Source organism: Eleutherodactylus coqui, chromosome 8 (assembly GCF_035609145.1).
Source record: "Eleutherodactylus coqui strain aEleCoq1 chromosome 8, aEleCoq1.hap1, whole genome shotgun sequence".
In the NCBI taxonomy this organism is placed as follows: Eukaryota; Metazoa; Chordata; class Amphibia; order Anura; family Eleutherodactylidae; genus Eleutherodactylus; species Eleutherodactylus coqui.
In genome coordinates, this window is record NC_089844.1 from 137668571 (window position 1) to 137688606 (window position 20036).

Sequence of the window (20036 nt, forward strand, 5' to 3'; positions counted from 1 at the left end):
GGGTGCACCAAGGGGCCCATAAATGACTAAGGGTGCACAGCAGGTCCTTACTGATTACTTGTGGTGCATTGAGGGGCCTGTAAATGACTCTAGGGGAACAGCAAGACCTATAAAGGACCCCATATAAACCTGAAGCTGGCGCCATCCAGTGCCACTCTGAGAATTATTCCATTGTAAATAATTATAATTCACATCAAGCAGCGGGGTATTTTTTATCATGAGACAGTCTCACAAGCCTGATACTGTGGCCACGTGACCACCTCAATGACACCCCGTGACCTTCCCCTCCGTCCTCACTGGGTGTACCATGATGGCGCGGGTATAACAAGATGGCGGCGCGACTCTTACGCTGGACATAGAAGTCCATGCTCGTTCTGTGTAGTCGGTCAGGCATCACGAATCCTATACTCCGCCTTGCACAAAGCCTCATTATTACGTCCGGTTCGCGCCTTGCCCTTGGTTCCCGCCGTAAGGCCCTTCTATCCCTTCCTGGCCCGTCTCTATGGTTACAGGCCCCTCTAGCCCACCAGCCGGAAGTCGCTCTGTTCCTCTGCGCGCCGCGGTGCAGTGTGGGTAGGCGCTGTCAGCCATGGCGTCCCGTGTCCTCTGTGTGTGTGTCCGCTCGGCGCTGCGCCCCCTGCCCCGCCGCCGCCTGCCTGCACTGAGCACCTCCGCCTGCAGGCCGCGCTCGTCCCTGGTCAGAGCTGCAGCCGCCGCCTCGGTCCTCGCCTCACAGGTACGGCAGCCTCTACGGAAGGCCGGTCAGGGGTCACCGGTCACCTGCGGGAGAGGGGGATGTGTGCCTGCCGAAGCACGTGTAGTCACGTGCTGTCGCCGTATGTCGCGACAGGTGGTGACACGGGATGCCCTCTCCTGACTTGAGCAGGTTCTGGTGATGTGCTGCCCCCTGGAGACCGCCGCAGACATAGCAATGCAAGTATTTAAAGTTAGTACTCATCCACAGGGTAGGGGGTAACCGCTGAGACCCCCACAGAGAACGGGGGCTGGTGCATTCACTGCAGTGACAGTGCTGGAGACTAGAACAGTATGGCAACTGCGCTGCCGCCATTGAAGTGACTGCAGCAGCATTGCACCTCCACTCATTCAGGGACCGAACGGACCCCCCTTCTTGAGATCATCGGAGGTTCCAGCGGCCGGACCCCCAAGATCATAAAGCCACCCCCCTATCCTTTGGATAACTTGGTACAACCCCTTTTTAAAGGAATTGTCCATGAGTGTCCCGGCGTCGCTGCATGTCTGTCACCTGACCTCGCAGTATCAGTGGGAGCCGTGAGGGGGGGTCGAAAAGGACTTGCAGACAGGCCGGGACACAACTGCAAAGAAATGTGCATCTAGGGGACCTTACTTAATCTAAGAGTTGTGTTTATAGGTCAGAACCTTCACGTCGCCCTCCGTACAGAAAAATAAAGCTGCAGGGAGTCAAAAGATGGCAGAAAAAAATCAATTTTTGTTCCGACTGAGCCCTCCTCTGGAGGAAGTAGGCGGAGCAAAAGATTATATTTATATATAATATGATTTTTTTTTTGATTGGCTGTTATTCCTGTTAACCCTCTGTGCTCTGTTTCCGCAGGTCTCTGGCTCCTTATATCAGCCGTGTCGCCAGTACAGCGGCCCCCCTCCGCTCACTCTGGATGGGATCTCCGAAAGAGTTTTATATGTAATGAAGTTGTACGATAAAGTTGACCCAGAAAAGGTATGTTCCCAATTGTTAATGCTGTGACCTTGATGGCGTTGGGCTTGGGGTCTGTTCACACCCCGCTGTTCGCCTGTAGGGATGAGCAATTTAGTCAGGGGGGGAAAAAAACTTTTTTTTTTTTTTAAAAGATTATTTGAGTAAAGAAAATGAGATCAAAAAGTTGAAAAAACAACAAAAAACTACTGACAATTCTCCGACAGAAGGGAGTTGCGTGTGCAGCTGTTCCATACTGTGTGATTATCAGAAGTGTCTTAAGCCTGTGTCCCATGGACATATTTGCACAACCATTGGCGCGCTCAATACGCAGTGAATAGAACCCGTTGACTTCATCGGGTTCATTCACATAAGGAATTTGGTTTGTGCGAAAAAATACGTAGCGTGCTCTAGTTTTTTGCGCATTTACGCAAATTCAGTAAAATACGCATAGGAGTGTGCAAAAATGCAACACCCATCGTTTAAATACTCAGCCTAAATGGACTAAGCTCTGTAAATTTACGGCTCTTGGTCCTGGACTTTAATCCTAGCGGATAGTAAAAGTACACCATGAGATTAAAGCTTCTGCCTTCATCTTTCCCAGGTACATAGCGCTGTGACCACCAGCTCCCCCTGTTGTAGCAGAGCTGCAGGGTCCTAGCAGACTCTGATCAGCTCTGCCACTGGCTATTGTCACTACAAGGGGTTGTTTTCCCTGTAACTCCGGCTCTTATGGATGCCCCGGCTACAGTAAAAAAAAAAGTGTGGGTGTTTTTGTTTTTTTATATGATGTCATGGGGGTCATAGATGGTAAAAAAAATAGTTACATAAATAAGTAAAAATTACAAAATAAAATAAAAATAAATACATAAAAAAGGAAATGACCCCCAAACCGTTGCTGTATGCGCCCTGTAATCCAACACCATGCATATTGTATATCAAAACGTCCAAAACAAAAAGAACCCGTTCCCATACTTTATTTTAGAGTAAATATACTAATTTTAAAAAAGAATGTTAATCATTTTTATAGCCTTTCACCCCCAATCAAACTAAAAAACAGAAAAAAAGGCAGTGAAAAAGATTTTTTTTAAATAGCCCTATATGTCATGGGAAAAAAATGCAGCAAAAATAATTGTGGTAGCCGAAGGAAAAAAATAGGGCAGTAAAATCACCACATGGGTAAAATCCCTAAAAAGTGTCTGGTCCTTTAGGTACAAAACAGCCTGGCCTTAAGGGGTTAAGGTAGATTCATGTGAAGCGGATTTGGGTTGGACTTTCTGCTGAGTCAAAAGACTTTGGTGCAGATCCACAGCAGAAGTCACCTCTTCAATTGAAAGGGTGAAACTTGCTGCAAAACGCCATCAAAATTCGCACCAGAAACTGCCACAAGGGATTGCACCCCGGGGTTACACTTGGCATCACCTTCACTTTTAAAAAGGGGCAATTGATAATTAATATGTCTGGAATTACAGAGCAATTCCACAATATATTGTTATAAAATGGGCCCCATCCCGATATATAAATTTTACAAGGGGAGCATCCCTTATTGCAGAACATCCTGCCCCACTTGTCAGATCATAGAATCCTAGAATGTTGGAAGGGACCTCCAGGGTCATCGGGTCCAACCGCCTGCTCAGTGCAGGATTCACTACATCATCCCAGACATATGTCTGTCCAGCTTTTGTTTGAACACTTCCATTAAAGGAGAACTCACCACCTCCCGTGGTAACCTGTTCCACTCATTGATCCCCCTCACTGTCTAATATGTAATTTGTGTTTCCTCCCTTTTAGTTTCATCCCATTGCTTCTAGTCTTTCCTTGTGCAGATGACAATAGGGCTGATCCCTCTGCACTGTGACAGCCCTTCAGATATTTGTGGACTGCTATTAAGACTCCTCTCAGCCTTCTTTTTTTGCAAGCTAAACATTCCCAGATCCTTTAACCGTTCCTCATAGGACATGATTTGCAGACCGCTCACCAACTTGCTCCAGTTTGTTTTGGTTTTTTTTTTGGTTTTTTTTAATGGGGTGCCAAGAACTGGACACAGTATTCCAGATGAAGTCTAAGAGTAGAGGGGGATAACTACCTCATGTGATCTAGACTCTATGCTTCTCTTAATACATCCAAGAAATGTTTGCCTTTTTGGCTGCAGCATCACATTGCTGACTCATGTTCAGTCTATGATCTATTAGTATACCCAAGTCTTTATCATATGTGCTGCTGCTTAGCTCAATTCCTCCCATTCTGTGCTTCCTTCATTTTTCTTGCCCAGATGTAGGACTTTGCATTTCTCCTTGTTAAATACCATTCTGTTAGTCACCACCCAGTGTGCAAGCTTTTCTAGATCTTTTTGAATACTCTCTTCCCTAGTGTTAGCTATCCCTCCTAGCTTTATGTTGTCGGTAAATTTGATCAGTTTCCCATCAATTCCCTTTTCCAGATCATTTATAAAAACGTTGAACAACACTGGGCCCAGGACAGAGCCTTGTGGTACCCCACTTGATACATTCTTGATGCAGCCATTTATGACCACTCTTTGAGTACGATCACTCAGCCAGTTGTGAATCCACCTAACAGTTGCCTTGTCGATCCCATATTTGGTCATTTTTTCAATAAGTATAGTATGAGATACTTTGTCACTTGCTTTACTAAAGTCAAGATATACTATATCCACCGCTTTTCCCTAATCAACCAAGTCAGTAATTGTCATACAAGGAAATTAGATTCGTCTGGCATGACTTGTTTGTTACAAACCCATGCTGGCTCTGGTTAATAACTCCATGTATATCCAAGTACTTGCATACATGCTGTTTAATAATTTGTTCAAAGATCTTTCCTGGTGTAGAAGTCAGGGTCACAGGCCTGTAGTTTCCTGGATCCACCTTCTTCCCTTTTTTTGAAGATAGGGACAACATTTGCCTTTGCCAATCTTCTGGGACTTCTCCTGTTCTCCTAGAATTTTCACAGATTATGGTGAGTGGTTCAGCAATTACCTCTGCTGCTTCCTTTAGTATCCTAGGATGTAATTCATCTGGACCTTGAGACTTGAATTCATGTAAGTTAGCTGAGTGTTCCCTCACCATCTCTCCGCTTACAGATAGCCTGCATTCTTTTATTCCCCCAATAACACAGGGAAGAGCAGTTGATGTTCCATCTACTTTCTGAGAGAAAACTGGTACAAAATAGGAATTTAAAAGTTTGGCCTTCTGAACATCATTCTTAACCAGTTCACCATTTTTATCTTGTAAGCATCCAATAGCATCTTTGACTTTTCTTTTGACATATGCCCAAAATCCTTTTTATTGCTTTTGCAAGCCTCAATTCATTATTAGCTTTTGAGACACTTGCCCTAACAGTTTCTGCAGACCACATTATATTCTTCTTTAGCTATTTCCCCCTTTTTCCATTTGATAAACATATTTTTCTTTGTTTTTAACATGTGTGCAAGTTCTGTGTTCATCCATCCTGGTCTCTTTAAATGCTTCCCATTTTTCCTACTTCTAGGGATTGTTAACGATTGTGCTTTGAGAATCTCATTTCGCAACATTTCCCAATCTTGTTGGACATTCCTGTCCTTAAGAACATCCCACCATTGGATTCTTCCTACCTTCTTTCTGAGTTCATTGAAATCTGCCTTTCTGAAATCCAACCTTGAGGTCTGAGTTTTCTCAGGTCTTCCTCCTTTTTATCCCAAATTCAAGGATATCATGATCACTGCCTCCTAAGGTCCCAGCCACCCTTACTTCCTCAACCATTTCCTCCCGGTTGGTAAGAAGTAGGTCCAAGATAGCAGATCCCCTTGTTTTCTCTTCTACCCTTTGGAAGATAAAGTTGTAAGCAAGAGCAGATAAGAATTTGTTGGATCCATTACTTTTACCTGAGAGATTCCCAACAAATGTCTGGATAGGTAAAATCTCCCATGATCTCTGTCATGCTTTTGTGAGAGCTTAGCCATCTGGTGTAGAAAGAGTTCATCACTATCTTCTGCTTGTCCAGGTGGCCTATAGTAAATGCCACAATGGTGTCCTTTCTGTTGTTCTCTCCTTGTATTCTTAGCCAAACCATTTCTACAGAACTCCCATGCTCTGAAGCTTGAATCTCTGTGGAGATGATGCTTTCCTAACATAAATACAATGCCTCCTCCCCTTTTTTAGGTCTGTTTCTTATCAATTAGTTGCATCCTTCAAGCCTTGTATTCCAATCATGTGTATTATTACACCAAATCTGTGATGCCTGTGACATTTATATTTCTCTTCCTGTGTTAGGAGCTCCGATTCTCCTGGTTTGTTTCCCATGCTCTGTGCATTTGTATAAAAATTTTAGTTTGTGATCGGTGTCTCTTACTCCTCTACTTTCCTTATGAATTCTTTGTCTTTGTTTTTTCTTTCCACTTCTAATAGCGAGGTTCTCGAATGTATTAATTAACTGGATATTTTTACCTGGACTTTCACTTCATCACCAGATGTATGGGCAGTGTGCTGCGTGGTTATAAAAACCCAGTGTGAAAGCTACATATGTGATGGTTGTTCATTGCGGGTTTTTACACATAAAACAATTGTATTAAAAAAAAACACATATAATTTTTAACCTGTAAGAACCATGCAGCACACACGGCCACGTTACAAACCCGTAGCAATTAGCAATGAAACGCGTGCAATTTTGCCACATGGTCTATGACTGTGGAGAACACTACTTCATAAATACACCCATAAGCCAGTTCCAGACTAGCATATTGCTGCATTTCTGTGTCTGTAATACGGAAATGTGTCCTGGTCTGACTGTTGGTGTGCTGACCAATCCTCGGACCATCATGGCGACCTATGATCTGAGTTTCGGTCAGTAACTTCTGCATCGGGGCGGCAACACATGAACATATGGAGTGCAAAGAGGCACAGCAGATGCATGGTGGTCTGCTCCTGTGGGCACACCACTGCCCAGGGCCCATCGGAGGATCCTCTAGTGAGCCAGTCTGATCGCCTACATTACTACGGAGGAGCATCACTGCCTTCAGCACCGCCGCTTGGCTACAGCAGTCAGTGGATTAGTGTAAGAGGCTGCTAAACTGCTCTGCACATAAAATGAGTTTAGCAGCCCCCTACTTCACTGCTTCTTCCTACAGCACCCACTACCATGCATGATCTTAGGCCCACCCATGGGATCATAGCTGAAATAGGCTATACAATTTCTAGCAAAACTCTGAATTGTGGGGCACTGAAATGGTGAACGCGTTTGGTCAAAGGGGTTGTACCTAGTTTACAAATTTTCCCCTATCCACATAATAGGAGATAACTAACTGATCGGTAGGGGTGTCACCTCTGAGAACCCCGTTGATTTTTGAACAAGGGTCTAATCCTCCTCACCTCAGGGCTACTGCACCCCACAGTGGAGAGCAGACTGAATTGAACGCTGGTCACACTAACGCTCCATTCACTTTTAGTAGGAGATGGCAGTGCCAAGTATTTGGATATTTCTGTCTGCCCCATTGAAATGAATGGAGCTCTGACCACTCATGCTCGGCCAGCGCACCGTTCATTCTGATGTCAATGGCGAGGGGGCAGAAAAAGCAGCCTCCATGGTGACAGGCAGAGGGAGACAGGGGATTTGATCTCAAACTGTGAGACCCCCACTGATCAGCAGGTCATCCTGTGTTTAGGGGGTAACTTGCAATCTTGGCACAACCTGTTTAATTGCCCAGCCCCACGTCAGGACTATTTCCCAGTGTATGCCTCCAATGTATGTTGGACGTTGACTCGCAGTACCACGCAGTAGTGTACATGTTGGTGGTTTTTTCGTATAGTCACACTTCGTGAAAATTCTACGGATATTCTCTGGCAAAATCTACAGCATTTCTTGGTCTAACTAGTGGCTACAGATGCTCCGGATGAAATTTGCTGGGCATCCGCAGCTGATTTTGATCGTTTTTGATGCAGAAATGCAACGGAAAATCGGCAGCATTTCTGCCATATGTGAACATATCCGTCATTATCTCTTCTGTATAGGGAGAACAAAAGTGTGCCAGCCCAGTGATAAAAGGATATTCTTTTGGTATATACTGGGTGCCTACAATATAGTCCATGTATGCGTCCTGGACTTCTGCGTATTATAGTCACCTTGCTAAAAAGCGTAGTTTTCGAATTTCAGAAATTAAAACTAATTCATTGTGTATCAATCAAGATCTGTTTGCTTTCAATGAATGGGGAGACGTCATTGTTTAATCCCAGAAAGGTTTCTAACATGGCAGGGGGCACAACATAATGTAAGGCAGTTACACGGTCACTGCAGTCTGAGATCATCTATGTTACTATGATAACCAATGTGCTAACTAGAAAAAGTAGAAATCGCATTATTTACCTAGATGACCATTTTGTGCTGAAAAATCCCTCTTAAAAAGCCAGCCGCTCGCTTACTGACTACAAATGTGGACAAGTAAAATCCCTCACGGATCACAGGATGTGGGCGAGGGTGAGTGAGGGTGAGACCACGTGCTTCTTATGGGAAGGAGGAAGAGAGATGGGCATAGACGTCACCAGAGAAATCTGAAAATAGGGTTTTGGCCTGCAGAGAACAGTGGTGATAAATGCAGGATACAAGTGATATAATGACCAGATACAGGGTTATTCTTCATGTACACACGGCAGCTCAAAGACTGGGAGCGCATTAAATATTAGACGCAACTGATAAAATTAGAAATGGCGCGTGTTCGTAAGTTCGGTGCATTTCACTTAGAGGGGTATCTTGGACAATCCATTGATTCCTAGGACAAGCCATCAATGTCTGATCAGCGGGGATCCAACTGCTTCGTTAATTAAAAATACTGATTGTTGCCTCTTCCCTTGCAGCTATCAATCAACTCGCACTTCATGAAAGACCTTGGACTGGATAGTTTGGACCAAGTTGAGATCATAATGGCAATGGAGGATGAGTTTGGTAAGAAATTGTTGCTGAATATTGCTATCATTGAGTTATTATAACATTTTATTTTTTTTACCTTTTTGTAAACCCGCCATAGATGTTAGTACGGGTTCCTATCGGTAATCTGTGCAACAGTGTTAGCTTATTAGGAGTCTCTTGAGCGGTTGTCTGCCTTCTGCATACGTTAGGGAAAAGCCATACACAGCCATGGAATTTCATGGAAAACCTCTGAATTGCATTACTGCTCATCATACCCTGCATGGAGACGCCCCCCCTGTATCTGTGGGTACCAATGTGAACAGGCTACGGCACCCATTTATGGCAGTGGCTGTCTCCAAGCCCTCGGCGCAGAGAGGGCTTCCATAGTGTCCCTGCACAGTAGAGGACACCACTCTCCCTGGAAGCTGCAGGCTCCGAAGGTATTCATCTCCGCTATGGGGTGTCCGTAGAGCTCCTGTACCTGCATACGTGCAGAAGACACAGCTGCTGCCATCTCTGGCAGCTATGGATGCTGTAGTTTTATGCCGGTACCCAGAGATGGGGAGAGGGGGCTTATTCACACCTGCATACAACTTCCCAGCACAACTGTCTCTTCCATCTTTTGAGCAGAAAACCTAATAAAATGTTTCCCTTTTTCCACTCATTGTTTTCAGTGGGCTAAAAAAAAGCCAATTTTAAAAAACTAGAACAAATGGCGCTGCAGATTGCACCGTTTTTTCTTTCCTGGAACAGGAGGAACTGATGGCAATTTGTTTTGTTTTTTAAAAACCCATTAAAAGCAATGGGGAAAAATGGAAACTCCTAACTCCAGTTTTTCTGCTCCAAAAACGGATTTTCTGGCACAATTCTAACACGTGTGAACTCTGCTTGAGTCAGCTCTCAGGTGAGTGTATTGTAGCCTGCCCGTAATGCAGATGTTACAGGGGGCATTACAGCCATACGTCATCAGTATTAGTCCTCCGCATATTTTATTTTCTACTGGATAAATATGGATCTGTATAAACCATACTAATACGGAGGCAAAAACAGACCAAGTAAGTCATACTACCTTTTTTTTTTTTTTTTTTTTTAAAGTGGGCATTAAAAATACAGCGCTGTGAATGGCTATATAGACTTACATTTCGATCTGTTTTACGGTCTGCAAAACAGACCACATGCAGAGCTGAGATACTTGTCTGAAGGCAGTACTGAAGCCATTTAGCAATTCCTACCGCTGTTACTCGGAGTGTAGGACGTTTCTGAAATTTCATGCCATAAGCAGACAACTCAGTTTGTAAATGCAGAGCTGTATTCACAATTCAGCACTGTATAGAAATATAAAGACCTACTGTCCTCAACCAAATATAGGTCCGTGTGTAAACCTCTGCACCAACCTCCTGTGTAGTGTCTGGTGCTGGTAACTGCAGGCACGGCTCCCATTGACTTCAGTGCCTACAGTTCCATCGCCGGCAAATATAAGGGAGATTGGCGCGGAGGCTTCCAATCCGACCTCTGGGTTATTGCGGCGCTGACAGCATTCGCACGCACAGCTGATCGGTCTGGGTCCTGACCGGTGGACCCCGTCCGATCAACTATCTATGACCTTTCCTGATAGGTCATCAATAGTATTTAACTGGAAAACCCCTTTAATCTCTTCTCCCTGAAGCCTGCAGACTGTGAATATAATAGCAATGTTTCTTCCCTCATGTCCATGGATGTGATTTCGCCGTCGGTAAATTGCCGGCGAATCACGCAGCCTTAAGCTTTCCATAGCATTGCTATGGAAAGCTCCGGCCCCCTGTCCACGAGCGGAGAATCATTGCGATTCTCCGCTCACGGACGGCAATTCGCAGCATGCTGCGAATTGCAGCGATTCTCTACGGTTAGCCTATCTGTCAGGCTGACTGGCGGAGATTTGTCTGCCGGCTCCTGCTCCCGGGCATCGGCTCCTGTGGTGGAGGTCCACCGTGGGATACCACAACTTCCCCTACTTCCAGATTTCCCCGCAGGGCATATGTTTGGGGTATGGTTACTACCCCCTTGTTTCCATTCTATGAAAGTTCCTTTGGAAAGCCATGCTTGTTTAGTTAGCATTTCTACAAGCTGACTGGCATCACTTGCTTAAAACTGGCACACTTGATCCTATGTAGGGTGTAACTGAGACCTGTAAGGTCGTGCATGCTCCTCTGGGAAACATTGTATACAAATGGGGACATAGAACAATGCCTCTGCAGCACCACCTATTAGGTAGAATTCCTACTAGTTATGGTCTTTAACACTGATGAGGGGCATCACTGCTGGAGAAGATTCTGGTTTTAGCTTATATTCCCAGTCAGTTATAAGGCTTGTTAAGCAATTAACTTGACTTGCAGAAATGGTGCCTTCCATTAGGTGGCGCTGCAGATGTATTGTTCCATCTTCCCATCTGCATACATTTCCCAGAGGAGCATGTGTGGCCTTATAAGTCTCCTAGCACATCTAGGTGCTGTCCTTAAGGAGTAATGATGCCCTCCTGGACCCACTTCATAGGCATCCCAACCAGAAGCCTACTGTACACTGATGAGGGGGAAACCTTCTCCCAAACCTGTGTCTGTAAACGGTTCTCTTTTCCTTCTGGAGAAGACTCCGACTGTGGTTTATAATCCCAGTCATCGTTACAAGGCCTGTTAAAAGGTCTGACATTGACTTGCAGGAATGCTGCCTTCCAATAGTTGGCGCAGTAGAGGCATTGCTCCAGCTTCCATTTACATACAGCTGCCCAAGAGAAATGGTCTTGATGATGACAAACACTTGTGACACCTTATGGATAAAAATTGTCCAAAAGGCACCAATCCCAATCTGCTGTCCTGCGTTCCCTTGAAATGTCAGCATTTGTTTGGTTTGACTGTCAAACACTTTTTTTTTCTTGAACAGTCTCTATGCATAAAGTGCATTCTGCTCTATAGGTCCTCATTAACCAGTAACACTTATTTTAAATTGGTGCCATTACTCTGTCTTGCCACTAGGTGGCGAGCACCTGACATCTTTTAAATGTCTGCAGCTGCTCGGTTTTGCTCGCACGGGTACGTGATGGGAATACCAAATATTACTGTGTGTTATGGAGGGGCCGCACTCCCTGTCAGATACTTTGGTTCCCTTTCATCATCTTAAAGGTTATAATTTGCAATAAACCATCCGAAATGAAATGCGCCTGTGTTTTTCTATAAAAGGACGGTAGCTTTCCTGTATAGTACCCAGCCTTCAGTTTAAAATTGCGTAACATAGCAAGGTTTCCGTTTTGGGTTAGCATTGATAATTGTGGATGTCTGGCGTCTTTGTGCAGAAGCGCAAATCACTGGGGCATCCGGTCTATGGCTGGAGAAGTAGAGCAACACCTAAGGGTTAACACTTGTCCTATGGTACCAATCACAGCCCTCTTATGATATATAGATGACATGGGGGGGTATTTTTGGGGGGACCCCCTCCTCATGACCAGTGGACGTCTATAACATGGTCTTCACACAGTTTAGCCAGGAGCCGTGTCTTTGGTCCCGCTGCACATCTCTGCCCTTCTGCTGCATTGTGGATTCCATTCAGGAACGCTTGCCTTTAATTATGTGTGTCACTAGGACAGTCTCCGGCGCGGTGACATGTCTTCTCTGCCTGCTGTGATCTCTCCTCCCGCCACCTACTCGGGTTGCTAGGATACCAGATTGAGCGCAAGCATCGGTAAACGCACGTGCGGGGCGGCAGCACAGACTGCTTTCATCCCGATGTAGGTGAAAATAGTGGAAATCAAAAATCTGTTCCAGAAGTCTGAAGATAAATGGGTCCGTCTCCCATCACTATACCGTATATCATATGTCTAATTACTCCATCTCGTTACTTGCAGGCTTTGAGATTCCTGATGTCGATGGCGAGAAGCTGATGACCCCACAGGAGATTGTAGATTACATTGCAGATAAAAAGGATGTGTATGAGTGAAGTACATGTATCAGTTCCTCCGTTCGTTGTAAGTATAGCCGTCGCAGCTTTTCGCCAGTCACCTGATCTGCGTCTGATCGCAGCGGGCACATAATCGTGTACACGGAATGGTCACTTTATTAGAGAACCCCATCTAGTAGCGCGTTGGACCTCCTTTGGCCAGTCATGGCGTAGATTCCACTAGGTTTCTGCAGGAATATCGGCCCCTGCGGACAGGAAGCTTCTTGTAGAGCTGCAGATTAGATGGCGGTGCTGACGTGTTCTGTACAGCTGACAGGAAGGGGTCATCGATTCAAGCTGCTTGTGTCAAATTCTGACCACTTAACAACAGAAATCTGGGTTCATCTAACCAGGGGATGTTTTGCCACTGATCAGTCATCCAATGTTTGTGCTCTTTTGCTTGCTACACAATGGCGCAGGAACGGGTCTTCTGCTATTATAGCCCATCTGTTTTAAGGGATGATAAGTTGTGCCTTCAGATGTGTAAGGGCCAACTCACACAGGCATATTTTATGTCCATATTTTTACAGTATTTTTTTTTTTTTTTTTTTTTTTTACTGACTGAACACGAACTCAAGGGAAAAAAAATCCTAGTGCATTCTATACAGAGAAGCGCCAATCGGGAAAGGGCTGGGGTCTCCAATAAAGTGGCCATTCCGTGTAGAATCCTCACTAGTCTTCACATCTATACAACTTCTCCTCCTGATTTGTACATTTTATTGCACTACCTGTTTTGATTAGTAAAAGGTGTGGATGGCCAAGTGGACCAAGAAACTACTTCCTCCTCTCAATTATGCATAAAAAAAAAATCATTAGTTTATGATGAGGTCATAAGATATCAATTTTTGGACAAAACTGAAGTAGTCAAGCTCTTGAGAAAACAGATGTATTTTGTAGTCTGGCCCTTGGCCTTGATTCTTGGCCACTGGGTGTTGAGCTTCCTGTGACTGCGCTTGACACTTAGCCTGTCTGCAGGCAAAGTCAGAATAACAATGAGGTTCTCCTGGCTTTTCTCGCATACTTTCATTGTCAGGGATCATGCTAAACTGTTCCCTTAAGGCATTCAGTCTGATTTGCCCCCTTCTTGGGTGGAGGAATGGTAAGAGGTTCTTCATTTAAGCGCCTTTTACACTACCTGATTATTAGGCAAGGATGTTCACTGATCTCTGGGCCATATAAAATGACAGACTATTAGTCAACGAACGGGCAAATGCCCATCGGCTAATGGGGCGATGTCAGCTGTATGGGATTTGAATGAATCCTAGGCTGCCTTCTCACGGGCTGGAAATGCTGTGGAATTCGCCAGCGTTACAGTACAAGCGATGTGGAGGAGAATTCAAAAATCTTTCACATGCAGAGGAACATTTCCGCCATGAATAGGCAGCATTTTTTTTAAGACTCTGTGGATTCTAATTCCGCTGTATGTGTCTTTTATGCTGTGGATTTCTAACCTTGAAATAGAAGGAATCTGGAAGTAAATCCGCGCCATTTAGGTGTGAACCTCGTATTTACTGCAGGTTTTCCGTTGCAGAACGCCCACAGCAATTACTCGCTACGTGAAGCTGCCCTAATAGTCTGATACATGAGTGCTGTTCTCACTGATCTAAATTTGTCTTATTGTTTTCTCCATATTTCTGGTTTGTTAAGATTCTGGCACTGTGCGAATGGACGCACATAGCCCAACCATACTTACCTGCTGTAACCAATGGCAGCACAAATTACTGGCCGGTGGATGTAGATTGGCAGCATATAGGCAGCTGCAGTTTCTGCCTGCAACCTATTTAACATAAATATGGCACCAGAATTGACCTCAGTATATACTTGTGCACCAGAACCAAGCTGTGTGTAAATACAGTGCCAGAACCAAGCTCATTCCATAAATGCAGCACCAGAGCGAAGTTCATAATATAAATACAGTGCCGGAACCAATGTCACAACATATGTATGGTACCAAAACCAAGTCCTTAGCAAAAATACAGCACCACATCCAATAACTATATTCCTTCTCAGGCTATTTTCCCGGTCAAGCGTAGTATTTGGGGATTTCCACATGAGTCCTGGCCCGAATGTAGGCCTACAGGACTCCCAACAACTTAGAAGCACTTCCTAATAATAGTAATAGCCCAATATCCCTACCATACAGTGACCATGTAGAGGTAATGTCTACAGACCATATAAAGGAATTTCAGTACAGTTATATTTAATAACTCTCTCAGATGACAACCTCTGTGTAGTTTACTTTTCCATATTTTCTATTCGGTCCAGACCACCATAAAGATTTCTTCCAGACCCCTTTTATGTTCCCACATAGGAATAATACCCCTTTTGAGCCCTTGCATAGTAATAATACCTACTGTTATGTCCCTTTAAAAGCTTATAGTGCCCAATTAATAGTAATGCCCAGAGTACTCTAAATAGTGCGCTCTTAATAGAAATGGTGCCCCCCTTTATAGTAATTGTGATCCTGAATAGTAGTAATACCAAATACCCCTTTAACAGTATTGATGCTCTCAAAAATAGTAAGAGTGCCTCTAAATGCCCCCTGAATAGTAATATTAGAGACCACTCAACAGTTCTCCAAAACTGCAGGTCTGGCCTGCTGTACGGATTCTGAACTAGACACGTCTTGAGCAGTCCTCTCGGTGACATACAGTACCTACAGTCACATTGCGGAGAGCTTTAGTTCTAGACTGCTTACCTCCTTCATATAACTTTCATCTCTATGTATATGTGAATGAGCCCTTTTCTGTACTGCTTCACGTTCCTTCTTACAGTTGTGTTTTCTCCTGCAGGTAGCTGGGCTGGGCGTGCTGTGCCGTCGCCTGCATGCTGTGGCACCGTGGCTGCTGTCACCACTTCTTCCAGGATCCTGTATTTAAACTGTCCGAATGTGTTGGCCTTTAATAAATGTAAAGGAGAAAAAAAAAAACACAAACTACTTTACTGTCATCTGTCATTACTGTAGGCCATATTTCAAATAAAGATTGTGACATAAAATTCAGTTCATCTCATACACAGTCTCCTTGTTCCAAATAAGTGTCCAGCAGCACTCAATCCGGACCCACCAGGGGTGAGGTGGAAAAATGCAAGCCACTTAACAGTGAGTCTGCGCCTCAGGACTCAATAGTCAATCCCAGAAGCAGTAGAAAGTGGGGCTGCATGCATAAAATTCATTAAAAAAAACTAACTTTATTATTCCATGGTCTTAAAAAAGGTAAGCTACGTTTTGGCCTAAAAAGGCCTTTTTACAAGGGAATCGTTAAGGATCTTCCCATTAGACATTTATTTCCTATCCGTTGGATGAGGGCTAAATGTCTGATTGCTGAAAGTTGACTGGTGAAACCCCAGTGATCCTGATGGTGTACCCAAATTTCCTTGTGGGAGTAGAGCGGTGGTGCGCATTCTTCATTCACTTCTGTGGGACGGGGAGATTGTCAAACGCACGAGGTTGACTTGACTTTCAAAACCACAATGGGCATTTGTTGTTGGACAGAATCTGCCAGTGTAAAAAGGCCGTTTAGTAAATATAATGGTGACCAAACTAAATGTCCCCTTGGTGGGAAAAGTCAATAAGCTGCGGAATGGGTATATTTTAAGCCTCCAACAGTCAAATTTAGAAAAACCCTCCCGAAAATGTTTGTAATTTATTTTGTAGCTTTTTGAATTTGATTCCTGTCAATAGATTTGGTGCAGAACTTGGGTCATTGAGGGTTTAAAAATACATTTGAGTCCACTAACAAATTTTAGCCTCAAGAACCAGTCAGTCATTTGCCGTGTTTTCCTGCGGTCATGGCTTTTATTCGCCCATCAGTGTAACCGTATGAGACCTTGTATTTTGCAGAACACATTCTAGTTTTTATAGGAACCAACTTCAGGTACATATAATGTATTCAATAAAGTTTTTGTTTTGGGGTAGAGAAAAAACGTGATTTCACCGTTGTATTTTGGAACTTATTTTTTTACAGAATCCGCAATGTGGTATAAATATCTTATCATACAGGTTGTTACGATGTGGTGATAACAATTGTATAGGTTTTTTAGCTTTAATATTTAAAATCTGGTGTAAGGGGGGGAAAAAGGCTTACTTTAAAAAAATTCCTGTAAAGACACTTAGATTCCATGTGCAGCATTGACTGCTGTATCTGCAGGGTTAAATGGTGCAAAGGAGTGCTTAGAGTAGCAAGGCTGTGGGTTGGTTGCATACTTTTTAGGGCTTATTCAGACGACCGTATATCGGCCGGGTTTTCACGCCGAGCCGATATACGGCGTCTCTCTCTGCAGGGGGAGGAGGCTGGAAGAGCCGGGAGCAGTGCTCTGATCTCCCGCCAACTCTCCACCCCTCTGCACTATTTGCAGTGAGGGGAGGTGGGATGGGGGTGGAGCTAATTCCTGAAACTTAGCCCTGCCCCTGTAACGCCTCCTCATCATTGCAAATAGTAGAGAGGGGGCGGGAGCTCAGAGCACTGCTCCCAGCTCTTCCAGCCTCCTCCCCCTGCAGAGAGAGAGGCCATATATCGGCCGACGTGAATATGCTGCTGATATACAGTCGTCTGAATAAGCCCTTACTCTATTTTTGTCAAATTTTATGCAGAGCCAGTGAAGCAGATGTGAATGAACCGTTTATGGACATAATTTCTTGGTGCAAATGTCCAGGTTTTGGCTTGATCTTGTCCTGACAATACACATAGGCAATTTATCAAATGATTGTGCCGGTTTGTGGTGGGAAAAAAATCGCACATTTTGGTGTGTGCCATATTTGTGCAAAAATTTGCATGCCCTTTAATTTAGCTAAGTAAAGTGGGTGGGGTTTCTGACCTTTATTATTGCTAAAGACTGAAAACCATGTAAATTATATTTCTTAACAGGCATAGACTTGATTTTCTAGCTTTATGACAGCCGACGGTATGCCTTTTAATAGGGTGGGTTCGCATGTAGCTGGTTTGCTGCAGATTTTCCACAGCACAGTCTGCACCATTTGTTGCCGATTTGCTGTGTATTTTGAGGTTAAATTGAAGGGGTGACATCTTCGGCAGATCTGCAACAAAGTACTTAGCCAGTTTGCTGCAGACCGTGTGAACGCATCCATAGCTCTATCAATGGCAACAAATTTTTGCTTAAGTCTGACACTTGTAACAAGCTTTTTAATAAATCTGCTCTATGTTCTACAATGAGCGTATGTCCAGTATTGTAGTTGGAAGGGCCACTCCCTAGATTTTTTAATTCATGCATTCATTATGTAGTGATACCCCCAGTGTATATATGTGGGCTAGTGTTATCTTGGTTAGCTATTTCTTTCTATGCGAAACTCCTGGCCACTATCTCATCAGATGGTCATGTGATCTCAGATGTACTTGGGTTTGTGTTATGTGAAACTAGTCAGTTTCTGTGTCTGTTATGCCTCATTTACACGGGTGCTCTCCGCACGCATAACAGGTCACACATAATGTGCTTCTATAGGAATCAATAGGTTCCTATAGAAGCGCTCACATGGACGATTGTTAGATGTGCGGAATCCGTGCATCTAACAAAGATAGGACATGCGAGTGGAAACTCGCATGTCAGCTCTGAGATGTGTGCAAAGATAGGACCTGTCCTATCTTTGCTGTGTGCTTTCCATACATTTCTATGGGAACAGGAAAGTACGCTCCATGCATCTCAGATCGTGTGAATGGGCTATTTCAAAAAAGTTAGAAATAGCCCATTCATGCTATCTTTAGAGCAGTGTAGCCGCAAGCTATGCACGTGGCTACACTGCAGGCAGACAGTGCCTGTGTCACAAACGCCTTATGCTGCTGGGTGAATCCTAGCACAGAAACTGCCTATAGGGCACATGGACACTCTTGTCATAGTTATGGATGATCACAGTTGTAAGAGAGGAGATCATAGCTCAGCCTCCTGACTGTATACTTATGGTCTGCAGATTATTTAGGGGATTATTTTCTAGGTTATTTACTATTATAGTCAATAGAAGGCTTCCGACTCGCGGCCCTTCTGCAATGACATTGTGGAAAGATCGTGGGTACCTGCATCATCACCTAGTGCTGACATGGGAAAAGCAGAGATTTATAAAAAAAAAAAAAAAAAAAAACCTGCTGCACATGTCTGTCGGCTCGCCGTGCAGACCATCCGCAGTACAGAAAAAGTTCTGGTAGGTGTGGATGTCTGCTGGTCAGAGTCTGATTCTGCTGTGGGCTCACGCATGCAGAATACAACCCAGTCATGTGCAGCCATCCTTAGACTACTAATGCAGTGTGTGTGTCAGGTGCTTCTACTATCTTTGTCGAGACTTGGAAGGTAGCTTTAAACTGTCCCCCAGGTGAGCAACAATCATACAGCCTCTAGCTAATACTGTGCTGATGCATCATGGGATTGATGTGAAAGTTTAAAATAAAAAAGAACTGCAATGGAAGTATCTGGAATACACAAGAGATCTCCAGCGTGTAACAGTAAGAACCAAGAAAAAATGTCTTCCATGAGAACCCAAACATTTCTGATTGAAAAACAATTGACCTACAGGAGTTATATAATTTAGTATCCAAAGTTCTATGTCTCAACTGACTACGTACCTGACTAATTGCGGATACTGATTCAGTCATTTGTTGAGAAGTCTCTTATGGGAAAGCGTCATCTAACCTGAGTATATCCGCTCACTTATGCTATTCCTCTAGGAGATGTGTAATGAAACATATAAAAGCTCTCGTTGTGATGTGATAGTTGGTGCACCAACACCCCCCTCCCCAAATCTTGAATATACATAAAAATCAAGGTGTAGAAAATACGGTTAGGACATTGTCCTCAGATAAAATAAAAAGGGACCTGCAGTCTATATAGTGGTGGCCGGATGGGATATCTATAAGGAGGTGTCTTATAGGCTACATTTTAGGTTCCTCTATTGAATTAAAGGGATAAAGCCTAGTAGGAATCACTAAGTACTTGATTGAGGGACATAATCTTCCTTCCTTTAGTAATTTTCATTTAAATCAATAGTTTGTTTTGTCCTTAATAAGCCTTCTGTTTTAGTCTATTTTTTTTAACCCTTTTCAACTCACTGTCTGACATCTTAGGACATTATGATTTAAGGCTGTACAGCTCCGATGTTGGAAGACGGCCGTCGGGGTTCTCTTACTGTATATTGCCAGCCTCTCTGCGGTCGGAGCCTATCCAACGTGTGACCTCATGCAGTACTGGCTTTAGCCAGCAGATAGGGCTGTTGTATAATGGCAGAAAAAGAGTAAGCCCCCCTAGGAAAACCAGGATACAAATTGGATTGGAAAGGGTTAAAAGTTATGTTTTAGGGCAGAGGTCCCCAACTCCAGTCCTCAGGGACCACCAACAGGTCATGTTTTCAGGATCTCCTATGGTAAGAACACCGCCGGCAATGTCTGAGGACTGATAATAATTACATCACCTGTGCAACACTGAGGAAATCCTGAAAACATGACCTGTTGGCGGTCCCTGAGGACTGGAGTTGGGGACCCCTGTTTTAGGGAGT

At 44.0% G+C, this 20036-nt stretch overlaps 1 protein-coding gene across 1 annotated transcript; it reads left to right on the forward strand.

Annotated features, from left to right (window-relative positions):
• Nucleotides 1-341: 341 nt before the first annotated feature.
• NDUFAB1 (NADH:ubiquinone oxidoreductase subunit AB1) lies at nucleotides 342-15545 on the forward strand. Its single transcript, XM_066576533.1, has 5 exons — nucleotides 342-736; nucleotides 1592-1714; nucleotides 8530-8617; nucleotides 12453-12572; nucleotides 15337-15545. Exons 1-4 carry the CDS (start codon nucleotides 590-592, stop codon nucleotides 12542-12544), a joined length of 450 nt encoding a protein of 149 aa, XP_066432630.1. The 5' UTR covers nucleotides 342-589; the 3' UTR covers nucleotides 12545-12572; nucleotides 15337-15545.
• The last annotated feature ends 4491 nt before the right edge of the window (nucleotides 15546-20036 follow it).